The following is a 17918-nucleotide window of genomic DNA, read 5'->3' as shown; positions in this document are numbered from 1 at the left end:
ATACATACATTGAGTACATGTGCTTTGCCCCCCCCCCCCCGAAAACGAAAAAAGTTGAAATGATGACCCTGTGTTGTTAAGTATAAGAAACAACTTTTTTAAACTAATTATTAATTTACTGATCATCAGGAATTTTTGATCAAAAATATTTTTTATTTTAAAAGACTCCTGCAACAGTATGCTTCAATTATGCTGTGCTACAAAATCACACATTTCGTATGAGTTTTACAGCAGAAATTGGGAAGTAAAACAGTTTGTGTTGGCAAGATCTTTCTTCTATATTTCAATTAACTAATTTATTTTGGCTCACTCTAATATTGTAATACAAAGTGTGATAAACAAAATTTTAATCAAATCTTTATTATTAGGTTTTGGTTGATGGATTGTCGCCAAGTGAATGAAGCAACAAAATATGCTACAGAGCTGTATAGGGAAGCAATTCATGTTCCATTCATGGCTAAATTTGTAGTATTTGCGAAGAGGCATGATCCTGTGGAAGCTCAATTAAGAGTGTTTTGCATGACCGATGACAAAGAAGATAAGACATTAGAGTCGCAAGAGCATTTTACAGAAGTTGCCAAGAGTCGAGATGTAGAGGTGCAGTGTCGTTTTAGAAAAATTGAAATTTTCACAAAAAAAAAATGAATTTGTGTTTGTGATCACTTTTTCAAAATGAGTATCTTTTGGGGAATTATTTTCTAATACAGGCATCCCCCTCGCTTTAAGTGATTAATTCATTCTGCAAAATATTCATGTTAGACAAAATCGTGTAAAGCAAGTTGAATTCAAGATGCAAAAAAAAAATTGGTTGGCTTTTTCCAGAAGGATTTAAAAAAATTAAACCGGACAGCAAAGGAACTTTTTTAAATGAATTAATTATTCGAACTCATGAATAAATTCCATAAGTTAAGGCAATATGAATGAATAAAATGAATACTTTTTCTGTCTTCACTACTTCTGATTGATTCTAATGTGTGGATGTTTCTTTCCTGAAGAGCCTGATATGATAGGTTGATAACTCTTTTTAATGAAACAATCAAGATTAAGGAGACAAGTAGCATTTTTTTGTCGTCTCATAAAAACTTTAGTAGCAAAGCCAGAGAATTCTGCATATTTTTTGCAAATATAAAAATTCTAGTTCCCTAGAACCATTTTTGTCGATTAAATTTCTCATGGCATTGCCAATGTATTACCAAACATTGTTCATCAGTGAGATCTAGTGAGTTGTATTAGAGAATTTCTTTCGTATTTGTCTCAGCTATATCATAAAATGCAAAATATTTCATCATCAAAAGACCCATTTCCAGGATTAAAGTTAAACTCCATGCCAAATTTTACAGGTTAGAATTCTTAAAACCCCAACTTTTAAAAATCGTGTTATAACAAAATTGCATAAAGTGAGGGATATAAGTAATATGTATTAAAGTACAACTTATGAAAGTATGAACAAAAGTGGTAATAGCTTTTGGGTGAAGTAATTTTTCTGACCCTTCAAGGTTTTGGAAGCCAAAGACCAATACCTTGAGTTTGCAGGAAATCTCATTCCGGTGACAAAGTCAGGAGAGCAACTAAGTTTAACATTCCAAGCCTTCCGAGAAAACAGACTGCCATTCTCAATCAGGGTCAAAGATCCTCATCAGGAACCATTGGGAAGAATTGCTTTCATGCGTGAACCTAGAGTAGGCAGAGGAGAACCACCACAGCACCCGATTTGTAATCTCAACATTGTATTACCAGAAGTGAGTTTTTTTTACCAAATCATTTTTTCCCAATAGATTTCATGTCTAATTTATTAGTATTCAAAATAATTAAAAAAATTTTTCATCCCTCCAGACCCAGTTAACACCAGTGTCAGAATTGATATCATTAGAAAAGAAATACGGCTTCATGGATGAAAGTGGCTTTGGTGAGAATTTCGTGTTTTTGTTAAGACATCTAAATTTAGCTTGATGAAAACTTGTAGGTGAGAGATACAATGTAAATATATCCAAAATATGAAGAGAACAACAGTTAGATGCATTTCAGAATTATATAGAGTTCCTTTTTTAGTAGCTAAAAGAATGGAAGGAATAGAAAAGCGCAAAAAATTCAGAGTTTTTACTATTTCTTTTGCTATTCTTCCATTTTCTTAGCAAATGAATACGAACTCTCTGCCACCAGACTTATCCTGTTGCTGACATCTCTTCCAGCCCAGCTTTGTGGCAGAGTCTGGAACAAAGTGTGTGGGTACTTAACAGGCTTGAGTGCCTATCTAGTTTGTCTGATTTTTTAGTGCTGTCATCTATATTGCCGAAGTGAAATGTGCAATCTGTATATATAAAATTTATTTTTCTCTGTGTGTGTATGTTCTCAGTACAAATCTACAATTTTAGATCGATTGTTGCAAAATTTTGCTCATATGTATTTTGCCAAACAGGGCCCAGATTGAATGATAGACTACTTTAAAAGGTCGTCAGAAATAGTCAAATGCCCGAAAAGGGCCAACACCTTTCAGGCAATAATGGTTTCTTTGACTCAACAATGACTTTAGGAATGTTTACTTTTCTTACCGTGGTTCCCTAACAATGGATTTCGGAAGTGCTGTATGCCTTTTCATTCCTTTAATGCTGCCAGTATAATAGTTTATTCCTTTTTTTTTTATAATGGTTTGTTACTTTTTCAATCCTCCCGGTAATTGAAGAAAACCTGGGCAGTGCCAGGTATTATAGCTAATGATTGAATATTTGTGCAGTTGTAGACCTTTTTGCTTTCTGTGGTGAGACTTTTTAACGGAGAAATCGGCTCTCAAATTTGTGCTTCAAAGTTGGATTTTCTTAGCTACTGAAGGAGGAATGATATAGTTTTGAAATTCATCTAACTGCTCTTCATATTTTGGGTTTATTTACATAGTATCACTCATGCATGTCAAAAATGGTAAATTTGGCAAATACGAGGCCTTAAGCTGGGTAATGTCTAAAGAAAAATGCTTTAAATGTACATGATAGTTGAAACTTATGTTCAGATTTATGTGCATGATTAATGGTCATAATAATGAAATGATCATAGTTTTGATTAATGTGGAATTGAAGCTCCATAAAAAAAAAAACCATTACATTAAAATGGCGTAATTAAAACACCTTTATATTACCTTGAATCATATTTTGCTGATCTTATGTGATCGCAGTACAGGGGATCTTATATTGCTTTTGATGCTATACTAACAGGAACCATGTGTGTAAGCCTCATTCTGTCATATTTTCATTGAGAAACGCAAGGGGAAAATTCTCAATACTTTTTTTCCTTGTATTCAAGGGGAAAATGTAACATTTATAGATTATTCTTTGAATATATATATATATTGTTTTCCTGTTGTGGGATTTTCTTTTGTTGCAAGGATATGGAAAGGTTGCAAGAGATTTAATATTAAATTTTTTGCTGTTAGAATTGTTAAATCATGACTTATTTATAACATGAAAGAACCGCAACACCTGAACTAATTTTATTGACCCGTGGGACTGTGATCAGCTACATTTTATATTTCCGTTCTGTCTCTCATGCAGAACAAAACATGTTTGTAAGCCAGAGTGGTTGTATCTGTTAGTCAAAATTTATACAATTTATTAAAAAAAAACACTAAATTCATATTAATGTCCTAAAATTTTCTAGCGGTGTGCATTCCTTCACCTCCTTGCCAGTATACAGTATATTCTGTAACTGCCCCTGGACTGCATGCAAAGATTAGATGCAGAAGTTTAGATATGGGAAAAAAACTGTCAGACATTGGTCATTTTTTTACGATTGATTTTATCACAAAGTTACTTGTTAGTAGAAGAAATGATTTTTTTTTCTCTAGAGATTCTTCAGAAGAGATTCTTCTTCCTCTAGAGATAATCAGCTGTTTGTTTTTTTCAGCCAACCCTGACCTCATCCACAGGGCAGATCTGAGGTTGACTGATATTGCCAAGGAATTAAAAGATGATTGGGTGCCTCTTGCTTTACAGCTTGATGTCCCAGAATCAGATATTAACTCCATAAGATCTGAATGTCCAGACAGTGTGAATCAGCAAGCCATCGTCATGCTGAGACATTGGTTACAGCGATCTGGTGCCAAAGCAACTGGTGAGTATGTTGACCGAAATACTAAGGGAAAACTCTGAATTTCCGTATCGTGTTTGTTGATTTAAAAAAAATTGTGTTTTCACCTTTCTTTCAATGTAGATATATCCATGCTGTCTGTAATTTCTAACAACTTTAGTTTTTTTTATTACAGTAAATCTTCAAATCTGAAATTTTAATATTTGTAATCTCAGATATCTGAAATGACCAAAATGATTTCTTACATGTGTATATTTGCTTGTTTAGGCATAAAGTTATTTGAAGTATTGGAAGGGCTCACACAAAACTATTGGGGGGGGGGGGAAGCCAAACCTTTCTTCCATATGTTACTGTTACTAGCTTATCCCCACCGTGCGTTGCTGCGATCTCAGAAGAAAGGAAATTCAAGGAAATAATAAATTAAAAAAAAAACTATGCCAGAAACCTTCGCGGGAGTGTACTTAACTTCCCAAAGATTCATGGCGATTGGATGAATGGTATAGTAATGCATAAAGGACTAACAGACATACATTCATTTTTATATATATAGATTATGGGGATGGTGGCAAATATGTGTGTTGGAAGGGCTCGGGCCCATGGGCTAGATACAAATTTACACCTATTTATATTTGTAGATAAGTGTAGACTGTACCACTATATACTGTGTACGGTGGTTACCAGTGATGGAATTGTATAAGAAATTGACAGGGAAAACCATATCAAGTTGCTGATTACATTTTTTGGACATATTATGGCTAAGATTCTCTTTTCAAGACATCTGGAAATATTAGATGGAAACAGATTGAAAAAAATATCAATATTTTTAGACCTTATTTTTAGACACTCGATTGGGCTTGACCTGCTGGGATAGATCAATTGTTATTTATCCAAAAATGCTTCTATTAGCTGGCAACAGCAGTTATATAATTACAGTTGACACTCGTTTTCACGAACTCATATGGATGCCAAAAATAGTTTGTAAAATCGAAAGTTGATAAATGGGAAAGATGTTTAGAGAAATGGTATATTGTTTGAGACTAGAAAATTAGTTTGCAAATTGGAGGTTCATAAAATAGGGTGTCGATGGAATTCTTTTCCCTATGATTGTCTGCATATTTTGCCATCTTCAAATTACCTTTTGAAATGAATTAAATTTGAAATTTATACAAATTTCATGTTTGGAATTGTCAAGTTTTTTTCTCTGTTTTTGAATGTGTTAAAAACATGTGTTGTGACCCATGAATTTTTTTCCCTTCAAATTTCAGGGAATAGCCTTGAAAAAGGCTTAAGGAAAATCAACAGGGAAGATATTGTGAATAAGTGCATGTTTAATGTTGAACTTGTGACTGATGATGTTGAAAAAGCTGTTGCTAAAGTTCATTTGGATCAATCTGGTAAAATCAAAGTTTTTTTCTTCAGACTCAAAACTTGTACCTAAATGACATTGAGTTTTTTAAAAAATTTGAGTATTCATTTTTAGATGAAAGTTATACTTACAGGCTTTTGTATAATCCAACTATTGTAAAATCATTTTCTAATATTTTCCTTAAAATGCCTAAAAGCATGCATTATCTTTAACTGCACATATGCATTGCTGTTATTAGTGCATCAGAGGTAAACACGACAGACTTTCTAAAGAGATCTTTTAAAGTATGATTTTTAAAACTATTGTTTTCATATTTATTCAATATGTGCAGCCTGTATCTTGGAAGAAAATAAAAATTGCAGAGATACTTGCTTTGAAGTTACGTTTACTAAGCTTACAATCCCATCTATTCAAGACTGCATTTGTAAAAATATGTTGAGTAAACTGTATGACACACTTGGTGTGATTCTTGCATCATACAGACCTGCCAACTCTCCAGATTTTTTGCCCATTCTCCAGTTTTTTAAAAAATTTCTCCAGATTTTAGAAAATTAGATTTGGAAGAAATGTTTTTTGATTTCTTTAGATCGTAATTTTTTAGATATTCCCTGAGCTTCCACAATGTCGTGACATAAATGACTATGGTCGCTGTTAGGGAAAACACCTATACAGAAATGGTGATATAGTCTGCTGAAGATGTCACTTTCGTCAAGTAGCCATCAAAAAATGTCTTGATGACCACATTGAAGTAAACTGGCAATGACATGACTTTGTTTGCTTGGCATTTATCTGCAATAATTTATCAGGGGATGGTCTTGGTTGCAGGCATCCCTGTTTAATTGTATTCTATTAACCGCATTGCAAATACAGCACAGAGAGAGCACACCACGTGAAATTCAATAGAGATTTTTCTTAGTCAGCAGCCTGGTATTTTGAAGTATATTTTTTTTATTTTCTCTGATCTTTTGTTTGTCTTCAAAAGAAAATATACAACTGCTTTTGAGAGTTCATATACCACATTACTGATAGCAGCCACAATCATTATATTCTGCTCAGGGGTTATCCAGGACTTGCCAGGGGGACTTTTTCTCAGTTGATAAAAAAATTTCTGATCTGGTCCATGGGGGGTTGAGGCACCCCCCGGGAGAACGTCTGTGGTGTAGGTTCTTACCATGGCAATAAAATGACATGCAAAATTATGTTTGCTGGATTTTCAAGTAAATTTCCAGATTTTTCTGAGAAAATTACAGGATTTTCACCATTTGAAGGCTAGCAGGTTTCATAGACAGATACAGAGACAGACAGATCATGTATTTTATTTTGCATATACAGTGGAACTTCAATATAACTATATTCTATGTTTCAAGAAAAAATATCATTTTAGAGGGATTGATTGATAAAATTCAGTTGAATGCATTGCTCGTGTTAAGAAGTTTCTAGCATTGCATTTTTGTGTCTTATGCAGAAAGTAGCAATACCACTAACTTTCTTAGTGCTTTTAGTAATCTTTCAGTGTAAAATACTTGACGTCTTCAGAAGAACGAAAACAAGTTCGATTTTGACAAAATCGTTGACTGTCAAAATCGTTTTTCAAAACGATTGAGTGAAATTTTTAAAAATATAGTTGTCAATTTCAAAAATTTCTTCAAAAATATCAATATAGAGAGATTTATTGTCGTAAAGGATATAGTTATATTCAGAGGAGTAGACTATAGGAAATTCCAAACAAGATCTGAAAAATAGCGTTGTTTGGGGACTAATTGTTATATCGAGTATAGGAGTATAATTATAGCAAGGTTTCAATGTGTATGTATTTTATACTACACTAGCTATAATACCGGTGCTGCCTGTATTTTCTTAAATGAGGCTTTTTTGATCACGTAATATCTTTCTTTGAGGGACATACAAACCATGTCTAACTTCACCAATATGGCGACTTCCTTTGCGACTCATGAAAGAATCAAATCTAGATTTAAAGAAATGTAGAAGTGAATACATTTTTTTTCCCTTTAAGGGGGTGCTAGGTATTTTGATCGCCTCCAAACTTCAAGTTATCCATCTGCCTGTTTCTACTTCAAAAAATGTTTAATTAAAGCTGTGGAATTTCTTCAATGTACTTTATGGGCCCATAATTAATTTTAAAACATCATAAACTATATGAATTTATGCAGTTGAATATTAAAAGACAATATGGACCATTAATTTTCATGCTTCAGAAGATATAAACTGTTGAAATCAATGTTATTGCATGGATATCCAACTCAAAAATAGGTCTGGCTAATTATTTAATTTTCTAGGCTTTGTATCTCTAAACAAACTCAGTATTTCAAAAATCGATAATTCAGTTTAATTTTTTAAATGATTGTGTTGGAAAATCCTATTAAATTTCCTAATTTCTACAAAAAAATCGGCAATTTTAATACAGATTTCTATGGGGATTTCTTTGCCTGACCCCCAAAAGTAAAGCTGATGATGATTCTGGCCTCTATTCAAAAAGCCTCATTACTGGGAGAATTTTAAAAGTGGCAAACCTTATAAAGGCATAAACTATTATACATATACTGGGCAGCTTTAAAGAAGTGACAAGCCATTGTAAAAGCATATACACGCCTGAAACGCATTGCTAGGGAACCACGGCAACCAAAGTAAATGTTCCGAAAGTGATTGTTGAGGTCCAAAAACCATTATTGCTCGACGGTTTTTTTACCAACTTTGGTCATTTGCTAAGCTCTGATGAACTTTTAAAGTAGCTTATCATTCAAGTCTGGTCCCATTTGGTATATATGCAAAATTTGGTGACAATAGATCTAAAATTGTAGATTTGTATAGAGAACATACATATAATTGATTTTTCTGTCTGTCTGTGTGTATGTATGTATGTGTGTATATATATATATGTATATATATATATATATATATATATATATATATATATATGATGTATATAGATTTTATGTTCTAAAAATATTATGCATTGTTTAATATGAACTAGCTTTCAGTGAAAATTTTTATTTCTTCAAACCATGGAGAATTCTGTGAAGTATTTATTAAATTTATGCTATATAAATTGCAGGTTTTGACACATTTAAAGAAGAACTTGGTTCTTCCAGAGAAGCATCATTGAAAAGAGATTCTTCCCTAAATGGCATTTTAGATGATAGGGACATCATGAAGGTGCTTATTTTTTCATTTACTTAAAATGAACAGATTAATCCAGATATTTGTTTACCTGTATTCTTGAAATTTAAATCTTAATTTTGACCAAGAATGTGTTGACAAGTGAATGCTTTATAACATAAAAAGAAATGAAAGTGATATAAATCTTAAACTTTAATGAAATAGAAGGGAAAAATAGTTAAATTCAAATATTTCAGGAAGCAGAATCGGCTGCGGAGACTAGCAGTGAAAGTTCTGAGAAAGAGACTCATTTGAAAGGAGATGTTCAAGATGAACGTATGTCTTTTCTTTATCAAAAAAATGGTATTTATTCTGTGGTTCAAGTATAAATTGATTTCTAGTTGTCAGAAAACATTTTTGACAAAATCGATGTGCTTTAATAAATTATATGTATGAATCGTAGATGCCGGACCCTATGAGCTGAGGCCATTTGAGCCCCCAATAAATTTTGTGAGCGGGCCGAATGCCCCTTCCCCCAATAATTAATGAATATACAATACACCACATCCTTCCTCTTGAGTATGCGTTTGAGTCAGAGTCCCATATATATATATATATATATATATATATATATATATATATATATATATATGGGATGACTGGCAACTTTCTGCCTCCCCCAATGTTTTCTTCATGTCTGTCTCTGGTATGAATACACATTTATTATAGGAATTTTTTTTAATATTCATTGTGGAAACCCTTTGTAATTAAGTGTTTATATATTGTTTTCAGAAACAGAGGAAGTTTGTGAAGAAGCTTTCATCAAAGAAGCTGTGACATCACCGGAATCTACTTTAATAGGTGAGTTTCATTGTTTTATGTAGCTGATTTAGTTCTTTTTCTTGTATATAAATAACAGATTAAAATCAAGTTTTATATTTTCATAAGGGATCATTAAAGCAATTTCTTTGATAGTTGGCATATAGGGGAAAGTAGCCAAATTTGGACCCACCTCTTTGTGGAAATAGGAACTGATTAGTACATTTACTTGATACCTGAAAGCAGGGCTACTGAAGAAGTGTGCATAGCACATTTTTGACATTTCCAGTTGCATTTTTGTCTTGGTATTACACATTGTCTTTATTAAAGCTATTTGTTACTATTTTTCATAACGTTTGTTTAAAGCTTAAAAAACTTGATTCAGAGGAAGTGCTGTTTTGTTATTTACTGTATATTTCCTAACCCTTTGGTTGTATTTTTAGTTATAAGCCATTAAAATAAATATTTATGGTCATTTGTAATGAGCTGCTGTTTGCAAAATGGCTGTTTCCTAAGTTGGATCAGTCAATGTTGTCCCATTTGGACATCTAAGCAAAGCTGTCATCTGATTTTGATACAGACTATTATAATTATACTTATGTGAAGGAGGTTTTGATGAAGAAAGGGTGGCACAATTCTTTGACCTTTTTTAGAATTATGAATCATTTAGCATGTGTTTGTTTACTGAGTATTTAATGATGAGAGTGGCTACACCAGTCCAAAGAAATCCCAGAGGATAATGGGCACAAATGGGAAGCACCAGATTGGCTCAGCCTACAGTGGAGAGTGAGTTGTGAATACCACGATTTGTATAGCAGATAACAGTAGAAGCCCAGGAAACTTTAGTAGAATCACTTCAGACTGTTTCACTGCTACCTCAAGCTCCTTGTTGAAGCCACAAAAAAGCAACAAGATGCTACGGGACTAACAGGCACTCCACACAAAGAACAGCTGGGGAGCAAAACAAATGCAAAAGACGTAAATTTAAGAAGCTGAGTAACAGAAATAACTTTTGAACATAACAGGAACATAAACTTAAGGAAAAATAAAAAGCCAATTATTGATCACGATTGTTCTACCAGTTGGGAAGAGTTAAGCTAGTGGTTTGTCTTCAGTAGTTGGAGATTGTTTCAGCATTAAAGACTTGATAAGAGCAAATTAAAAGTAAATGACTATATCCTATGTGTTAGTTATCCTAATTGAAAAATGAAAAAATGTTTTATGTTGGACGAGTCATTCAAAGAGAGAGGTAAAAGTTCAAGATGCAATATAGAATTGTCCTTAACGAGAAAATTGAATAAAATGATGAACTCATTCATTTTTTCCTTTTGTGCCTGATATTTCAGCAGTAGAAGATGACACAAAGATGAAATTAACAAACCACCGAAAGCATGGGCAGACAAAGTGACGACAATCTTATATCTTTGGTAGTTCGTCAAAATAAACTGAAATTTTTGTCTCCCAAAATTATTTAAAAATCCAACTGGACTTCATAATTTCTTCATATTAAAGCCATAATAAATAATTATTATGGCCATAAATTTTAGCCATTTTTTCACTGTTCATGAACTTTGTGAAAATAATGCATTTTTGTCAAAGCAAAGTTTAAAGATATTGATTTTAAACTTTTTTAACAACTAGTCCAACTTGAGAAACTAGGAGTCCAAATTAGGAAACTTTGGACCAATTTCACTTTAGTTTTCATGATACCATTCAAATATGAAATGAGATATAAAGTTTTATATATATATATAGTAACCATTCTTTTAAACATATAGTACCCAACATATTCAGTTTTTGGTGATTTTTTGTTGAATAGTATGACAGTAATTTAGCAAAATGTGTGAAGTGATACAATTTAAGCTACTTTCTCCTATATTCTACAACAAATATGATAAATCTGGTGATTATGTATAATTGCTGATTATCGTGCATTAACACTTACCATTTTGGGAATTTTGATAAATTTTCTGTGTGTACGAACAAAATTTATCACATTTACCAATGATTGTGTCCTTATTACTATTTTACAGTCCTTTGATCTTGTATTCACAAATATAATAAATCGATTTAATTACCCTAATTTACTGAAAATTATGTAACTACAGTCAAACCCTGTTGTAAATTCACCATCCGTTCCCAAAGAATTTTGGCACTATGACGAGTTTGGCATTATATCGGATCATGCTCGGAATAGCATTTTAGAGAAGCTCCATTATATTAATTCACATGTTTATTATGAACTACTGTATTTGTGTCTTATAGAGTACACTTATTAGTGTTACTCTATAATTAAAATAAACTTTTTTTTTAATGCATCAAATTTTAGGTTGAGAAAATTCGTAAAATTGTAAACACTGTACAATTACTTAAATATACCTGATATAAAACTTTACATAAAAACATACTTACCTTTTATATTTTAATGCTGCATAAATTTAGCAACACATTTTTTAAGTACAAAAACAAAATAAGCAAAAGCAAATAATGTCAGCATTGCGTTTTCAGCCCGTATTGGTTTGATAATCACAAATTTCCCATTTTCCAGATACTGAAAGAAAACATCCTTTTGACGTGAATCAAGAGAGATGATTTCTTGATGCCTACCCTACTGCTCGAAATGCAATTACCAGAGAGTAAAAATGAAAAAACGTGCATTGTAAAAGCTTATTTTGGCAACATTAAACTACTCTCATTGTTCACTTTGTTATCAATAAACCTGTTTCTTTGAATGTATAGTTGGTAGTTTAGCTTTAAGGTACCTATACACATTCAGGTACTGGTACATGAGAAGTATGCTTTCTATACCCCTTACCGAACACCCCATAAAGGAGACGCCCCTCTTTAGGGGTGTTGCCTGACCACATCATTCCTTATTCTTTGTAAGTCATTTGTTCTAAACTGTTGTCATGTTGACTGATAATAACAGAGTGAAAAAAGTCTAATGCCAAATTTTTTTGTAATTTTAAATTTTTTAAAATTGTCTAAATGCCAAATTTTTTTGTCTAAATGCCAAATTTTTTTGTTTATCAATTCCATTCCTGTTGCCACTTATTTCTTGCTGTTATATGTATGTGTGTTTTTTTCTTTCTTTTTTTTCTCTCTTTATTATTTATGTCGACAGATATGTATCGGATATTGTTTTGTGGGCTCACAAGCTTGCTTAGCCCCTAAATGTTTTGTAACTGTGTTTAAAAATCTTAAATAAAGGAAATTTGAATTTGAAAAAAGGATAAATCCTGAATTCCTTTTTGAAAAAAAAAAAAAACCACAACAATGATGGAAGAAATGTAGACATTTTCTTGGAAAATGGCCACATTGACTTCGTATACATTTGAACAATAGTTGGCATTATAACGAGTAGGCATTAAAATGGATTTTTCACATTATAATCCTTAAATGGAAAATTTTTTCTCTGAAAATTTATGCTATAAGCAGGGTTGGCATAACAACTGGGAATGCTATAATGGGGTTCGACTGTACTTAAGTATAGGATAAATTTGATCTATAATGGTGATTATGTTTGCACTTGCAGGTAAATGTGAAGAGAAAGCCAACATAAGAAAACTGATAATTTTTGTTTCGATCTTCGCACTTATTCCCATTTGATTTAGTTTTAATGGCAAAATATGTTCATTGCATATATCGTGTACAATAAAAACGAATGAAGGGGTTAGATTTGTATATAATTTCTTTCATATTTTTGAAACTTAGCAACTTCATTTAGCAATTGTTCATGATCACTGATAAAATGAACGAAAATGGTAAAATATACCAAATTGACAATCAGTGGTTATGCATAGCAACTAGCATAACCACAATCTATCACTTTTTAACCATAACATACAGTAGCATCAAAGTTGAAAATATCATAAAATATTTTATATCCAGGTGAAGATTCTGGACTACCAGACAAAGAGGAAAAAGAATTTGTTCAAAAAACAACAACTAGTTACATTGTGGAACCTGGCAATGATGATGAATATGTCAAGTCTGAAACAATAACGACAACTGTACACAGTGACACAAGGGTAGAGGTGGATGTTACACCTGAGCAACAAGGTGAAGAGGATTATGTTGAAAAAGGTATGTTTTAAAATTAATATACCTATAAGAGTTTTTTTTAAACGTGTTAATAATTATAGTTCTGAGAAAAATTTATTTAAATTAAAAAAAATTTTTTCTCTTCCGAAATATAGATAATTATTAAGGTGTAATTTTCATAATTTTTGAACATTGTGTTATTACAGAAAAACTCTGAAATACTTTTAAAACAAATAACTTCTGATGCACTGACATCCTTGATTAGTATCAAACTATTGTTGTATTATTCGGTCAAAAAAAGGCAATAGATAAAATCAAAGGCATCCATTGAATAATTTGCCCTAAAATTTGATTCAAGTGAAGGTCCAATCTAGATTAGCTCTTGTCAGATTGTTTTCTGAATAAAGGTGTGATATATCCTTGAAGAAAGATGTGTCAATTTAATTGCACAAGATATTGGATGCTGCAAAAAGTCTTCACTCTGAGTTCTTAGTGCACCAATCTCTTAGTGAAACACACTGAGATTGTTCAGAATTAAATGATTATCACAAAAATGAAACTTTGCCTGGTTTTAATTTATACAAAAATTGCCATGTTTTTAAGACTAATAAATTCAGTTGGTCGAATGATCGACGCGTTTCGGCTCTTCAATGGAGAGCCGTCATCAGGACCTCGTGGTCAGAATTCACACAAATGAGTCGTCGAAAGGTGATGTTTACGCCTGGTCATCCGAAGAGTTCGCCTTTGTATTTGCTGCGTCAGAGTGGTCTTCGGACCACTCGGTCGAATGGTCGACGCGTTTCGTCCACCATTCGACCAATTGAATTTATTTGTCTTAAATACGTGGCAATTTTTGTATAAATTAAATGATTGTTCAAAATTGTAAGAATTAAAAACTTTAGGTTCTAGTCCAATTATAATTGCCTTCAATGACAAGTGCAATTCAAAGGATCAACCAATTTTGAATGGAGCAATTGAAATTCATGTACTATTTGACTTAGATGTTTTGATATCTTTTTAGTATTGTGTTTTTTCTTATACAAACAGAAATTGACTCATCATTGCGAATTATATTTAAATAACTTTAGTTCCAATAAAATGCTGAAATTTTTTATGTTCATTCCAATGATACTCTATTTAGCTGCAGAAACTCAAGAATAGTGTATTTGATGACTGGGATTAAGCTTGCATTTATCTAGAAAAACTATAAAATATATAGTTTCAAGCATATATATATTTTGATATATTTTCAAAAGTATTGATGCAAACATCCTATTCCTCCTTGTTGTTAATGTATTTCAACATAAGAATATGTGTTACACAGAAACAATGTTAATAAGTATCACCATAAATATTTTTTTTGAGTTTGTTTTAAATCAAGTAAAAGAAATTTTATGAAAGAAAGTATTTTTTTAAAATCCAATGCTATTCATAAATTGTTTTTTTATTCTATGATGAAATATTGCTTTGATTTTCTTTTCTTCAAATTTTTAAGTAGATTAAAAATGCATTTGTGTCTCAATTTTCTGTAATAAAGCTGGGACTTTTACAGCTCTTTAAATGTTAATTTTTTGTTCTAGTGACATTTAATTCTGCAGCCTATTTAATAACTATTTTCCCTGACAATGATTTCACGTGATAATGACTTTTATTAACACTTTTCTGTATTTGATACAATCAAAATTAATTTTTTACTCCAAGATATGTAATGTTTATTCAGCAATACTATAAAATTTTCAAAAAAAAAAAAAAAAACCTTTTAGGTGAGTTAAACATATACAAAGTTTGGTTTTATTCAGACGTTGATGCTTTTTTTGTATTACATACAGAATGTATAATGCTGCTGCAAGCTTCATTTTCAAGAACGTTTTTGTCCTTTTATTTTCCCCACCATGATTTAATTTCCAGCAATTTATTTACCAACTTCCCTTTTATATATATATACACCAAAAATTGCAAACACTTTAAACCAGTTGTTTCAAAGTAGGCTATTCGAAACATTTTTTTTTTCTGTGTTGATATTCATAAAAATTTGAAAATATCTGTTCAATGGCATAAGTTGTACAGGTCTTGATAAGAACTGAAGATGGGTAAAATATTTCCAAATCGATATAATATGCCTCTTGTTCTGACACTGCTTTTATGCAACCATGTGTGTTAATTTGTGTCCTGTTACATGCCAGTATGCTAAACTTGTTATTTTAGTGGTTATAGTTATTTGTTTAAAAAGGATTTACCTAATCAGATTTACTATGGTCATTTTAAATATTTGACAGTAATTGTATTAAAGAAAACATGCCAAAAAGTACTGAATTAATCATTAAAAAAACCATCTTCGTATAATTGTTTCTTAATTTTTTGTTTCAAATTTTTACCAGACACATTTGATTCTTTGAGCAAGATTCAAAAACGAGTGACTTTTTTTAACAAATTACCTTTCTTTTTTTAATAAAACAACCTTGAAGCCTATTTCTTAAGAATGGACAGGATGAAAGTGACTAATGCTCATTTCCTCTTCTTGCATTGTCTTGAATTGTCATTGCTGCACTTAGATGGTTTCATAAGATGGCTTCTCTTTAATCTAATTAACAAATGAAACCTTTTAAATGTTGTAACTAAGCTTCCATATTTCCAGACCAGTGTGATGTAGCATTTTGGTTGGTCTGTTTATGATTCTGTGTAGAATTTTTTCTATAAATTATAAAATATATTATACCTATTACAATTCATGAGCAACTTTACAGGTAATGAAATTTCTTAACTCATAACTTGATCATCTATGAATTTTGGTAATTCTTATTACAAGACCTTTATTCTTAAGTGTTAGTATTTCTCATTAATTTAGTTCTTGATGAATGAAAAGTATTTTTGTGAAGTAATTTAACACTTATAGATATCCTTGAAGCGATATAAACTAAGAACATTTTTAAAAAAATTTTTCTCTTCCAAAGAAAAGAAAACTGAAGTGTTTTTTTGATTTTTCTTGTAGAAGCTAACACATGGTGAATGCTATAATAATCTTGTAGCGTAACTTTGCACGATTGTTTTAAAAAGTCTGTATGATAATTTATTTTTTTTGAATTTCATTGTCTTTATGCAAGAAACACCATTATTTTGTTTCTGTTGAACTTGAAATATTCACAAATTTAATGTGAATGTCATGCATGACTCTGGTCTCAGTGCAGAATTTTATTGATAAACTTTGTTACAAGGGTGGAAAAAAAGATGTTTGCATCAAAATTTTTGTTCATGATACGATTTATGTTTATCATGCGTATGTTGCTTAAGTGTATTTTTATTTGTACATAGCCACCTTCTCAAATGAAAAAGCATATCAATGATTGACTGTTTGAAACCCTTTCCCAAAAACTGCACCAATATTAACATTTAATAATGTAACAAATTCCTTATGGCAGCAATTGGAATTGCAACTACTAATTGAAATTTTATGAATTGCTCAAGTAACTTTTATAACTTTTTTTTAACGCATGAGTGTTTTAGTTTGATCTGGAGTTCACAGTGTGAAATAAATTTTCCATATATATAGTTCTTTTCCCGAACCAACCCCTAATCTACAAATTTCTAGCTAACTTCATTTGAATATTTTCCCTTCTCCAGTTTTAAAATATTTTTAGTCAATTCGTGTTGGAATTATTCTTCAGTTAAGGAAATGATGAACTACATTCTACATTCAATCAAGCTTATTATTTCTAAGACTGAACTAGATTGCATATTTTCATTGAAACCATTTTTCATCTGGGGATGAATATTTATTGAGAGTGATCAACTTTTCAAAATAAAAATACAGAGGATTGAGTAACGAAAAATTTTAGTTACGTTTTTGGGATTTAACCATATATCAACTGATATTATGGTTTAAATTCAAAATATACAAATAGCAATGTAAGGCATCAAAAAATATACTTATATTAGTGTTTACATATTTTTGAGCCGGAAAAACGTGAATACAGTTCCTGTGAGAAATGAAGGAAGTTGGTCACTTTAGCTACTTTTTTAAAAATATGCAGTTGGTTCAGTTTGGAAATATATAAAAATTGATATGGAAAAATGGAAGCTTTACATAATTATTTTTTGCAATGTCTTAAATCATGTCCGAGAAATAATTTTTAAGAAAAATTTCATCTTTCCAAAATTTTAAGGGGTAGTTTTTTAAAAAGCAGGTTTTTTTTTTTTTTTTCAATTGGGAAACAGAAATAACTCATTCAAATTTTACGTAATTTTTTTTAATAGAAAGTAATTTTCTTAAGTGAAAATATGTGAGTGTGTATTAAACTTTTGGTATTATAGAAGATTATAAAGAATTCTTAATATTACAACAGATACCCCTATGTGGTCAGATGTTTCTGAATTTGGAATTAAGACAGTTTTAATTTTTTTCATGTGTTTCTGACAGGCAATTCATAATTCCTAAGAACCAGTCTGCCATTGGGGTCAGCAAAGTAACTTTTTGAAACCATAAGTACAATGCATGCATTAC

General features: G+C 31.3%; 1 protein-coding gene across 13 annotated transcripts in view; it reads left to right on the top strand.

Annotated features, from left to right (window-relative positions):
- Ank2 (Ankyrin 2) overlaps window positions 1–17918 on the top strand; it is a 162650-nt gene that overhangs the window by 98194 nt on the left and 46538 nt on the right. For all 13 annotated transcript variants that reach the window (XM_089231495.1, XM_089231488.1, XM_089231494.1 and 10 more), the window contains 9 exons: window positions 369–597; window positions 1497–1739; window positions 1834–1906; window positions 3892–4098; window positions 5340–5468; window positions 8514–8614; window positions 8815–8893; window positions 9350–9418; window positions 13268–13462. In XM_089231495.1, coding sequence (XP_089087621.1) covers window positions 369–597; window positions 1497–1739; window positions 1834–1906; window positions 3892–4098; window positions 5340–5468; window positions 8514–8614; window positions 8815–8893; window positions 9350–9418; window positions 13268–13462 — 1325 coding nt within the window. The remainder of the gene's footprint in view (window positions 1–368; window positions 598–1496; window positions 1740–1833; window positions 1907–3891; window positions 4099–5339; window positions 5469–8513; window positions 8615–8814; window positions 8894–9349; window positions 9419–13267; window positions 13463–17918) is intronic.

The sequence above is a fragment of the Pholcus phalangioides genome, unplaced genomic scaffold, assembly GCF_987345545.1.
Source record: "Pholcus phalangioides strain wild (caught in Gottingen) unplaced genomic scaffold, Ppha-v1.0 ptg000004l_1, whole genome shotgun sequence".
NCBI classification, from domain to species: domain Eukaryota; kingdom Metazoa; phylum Arthropoda; class Arachnida; order Araneae; family Pholcidae; genus Pholcus; species Pholcus phalangioides.
Note: the sequence above shows the minus strand (reverse complement) of the source record. Positions and strands in the feature narration are given on the sequence as shown.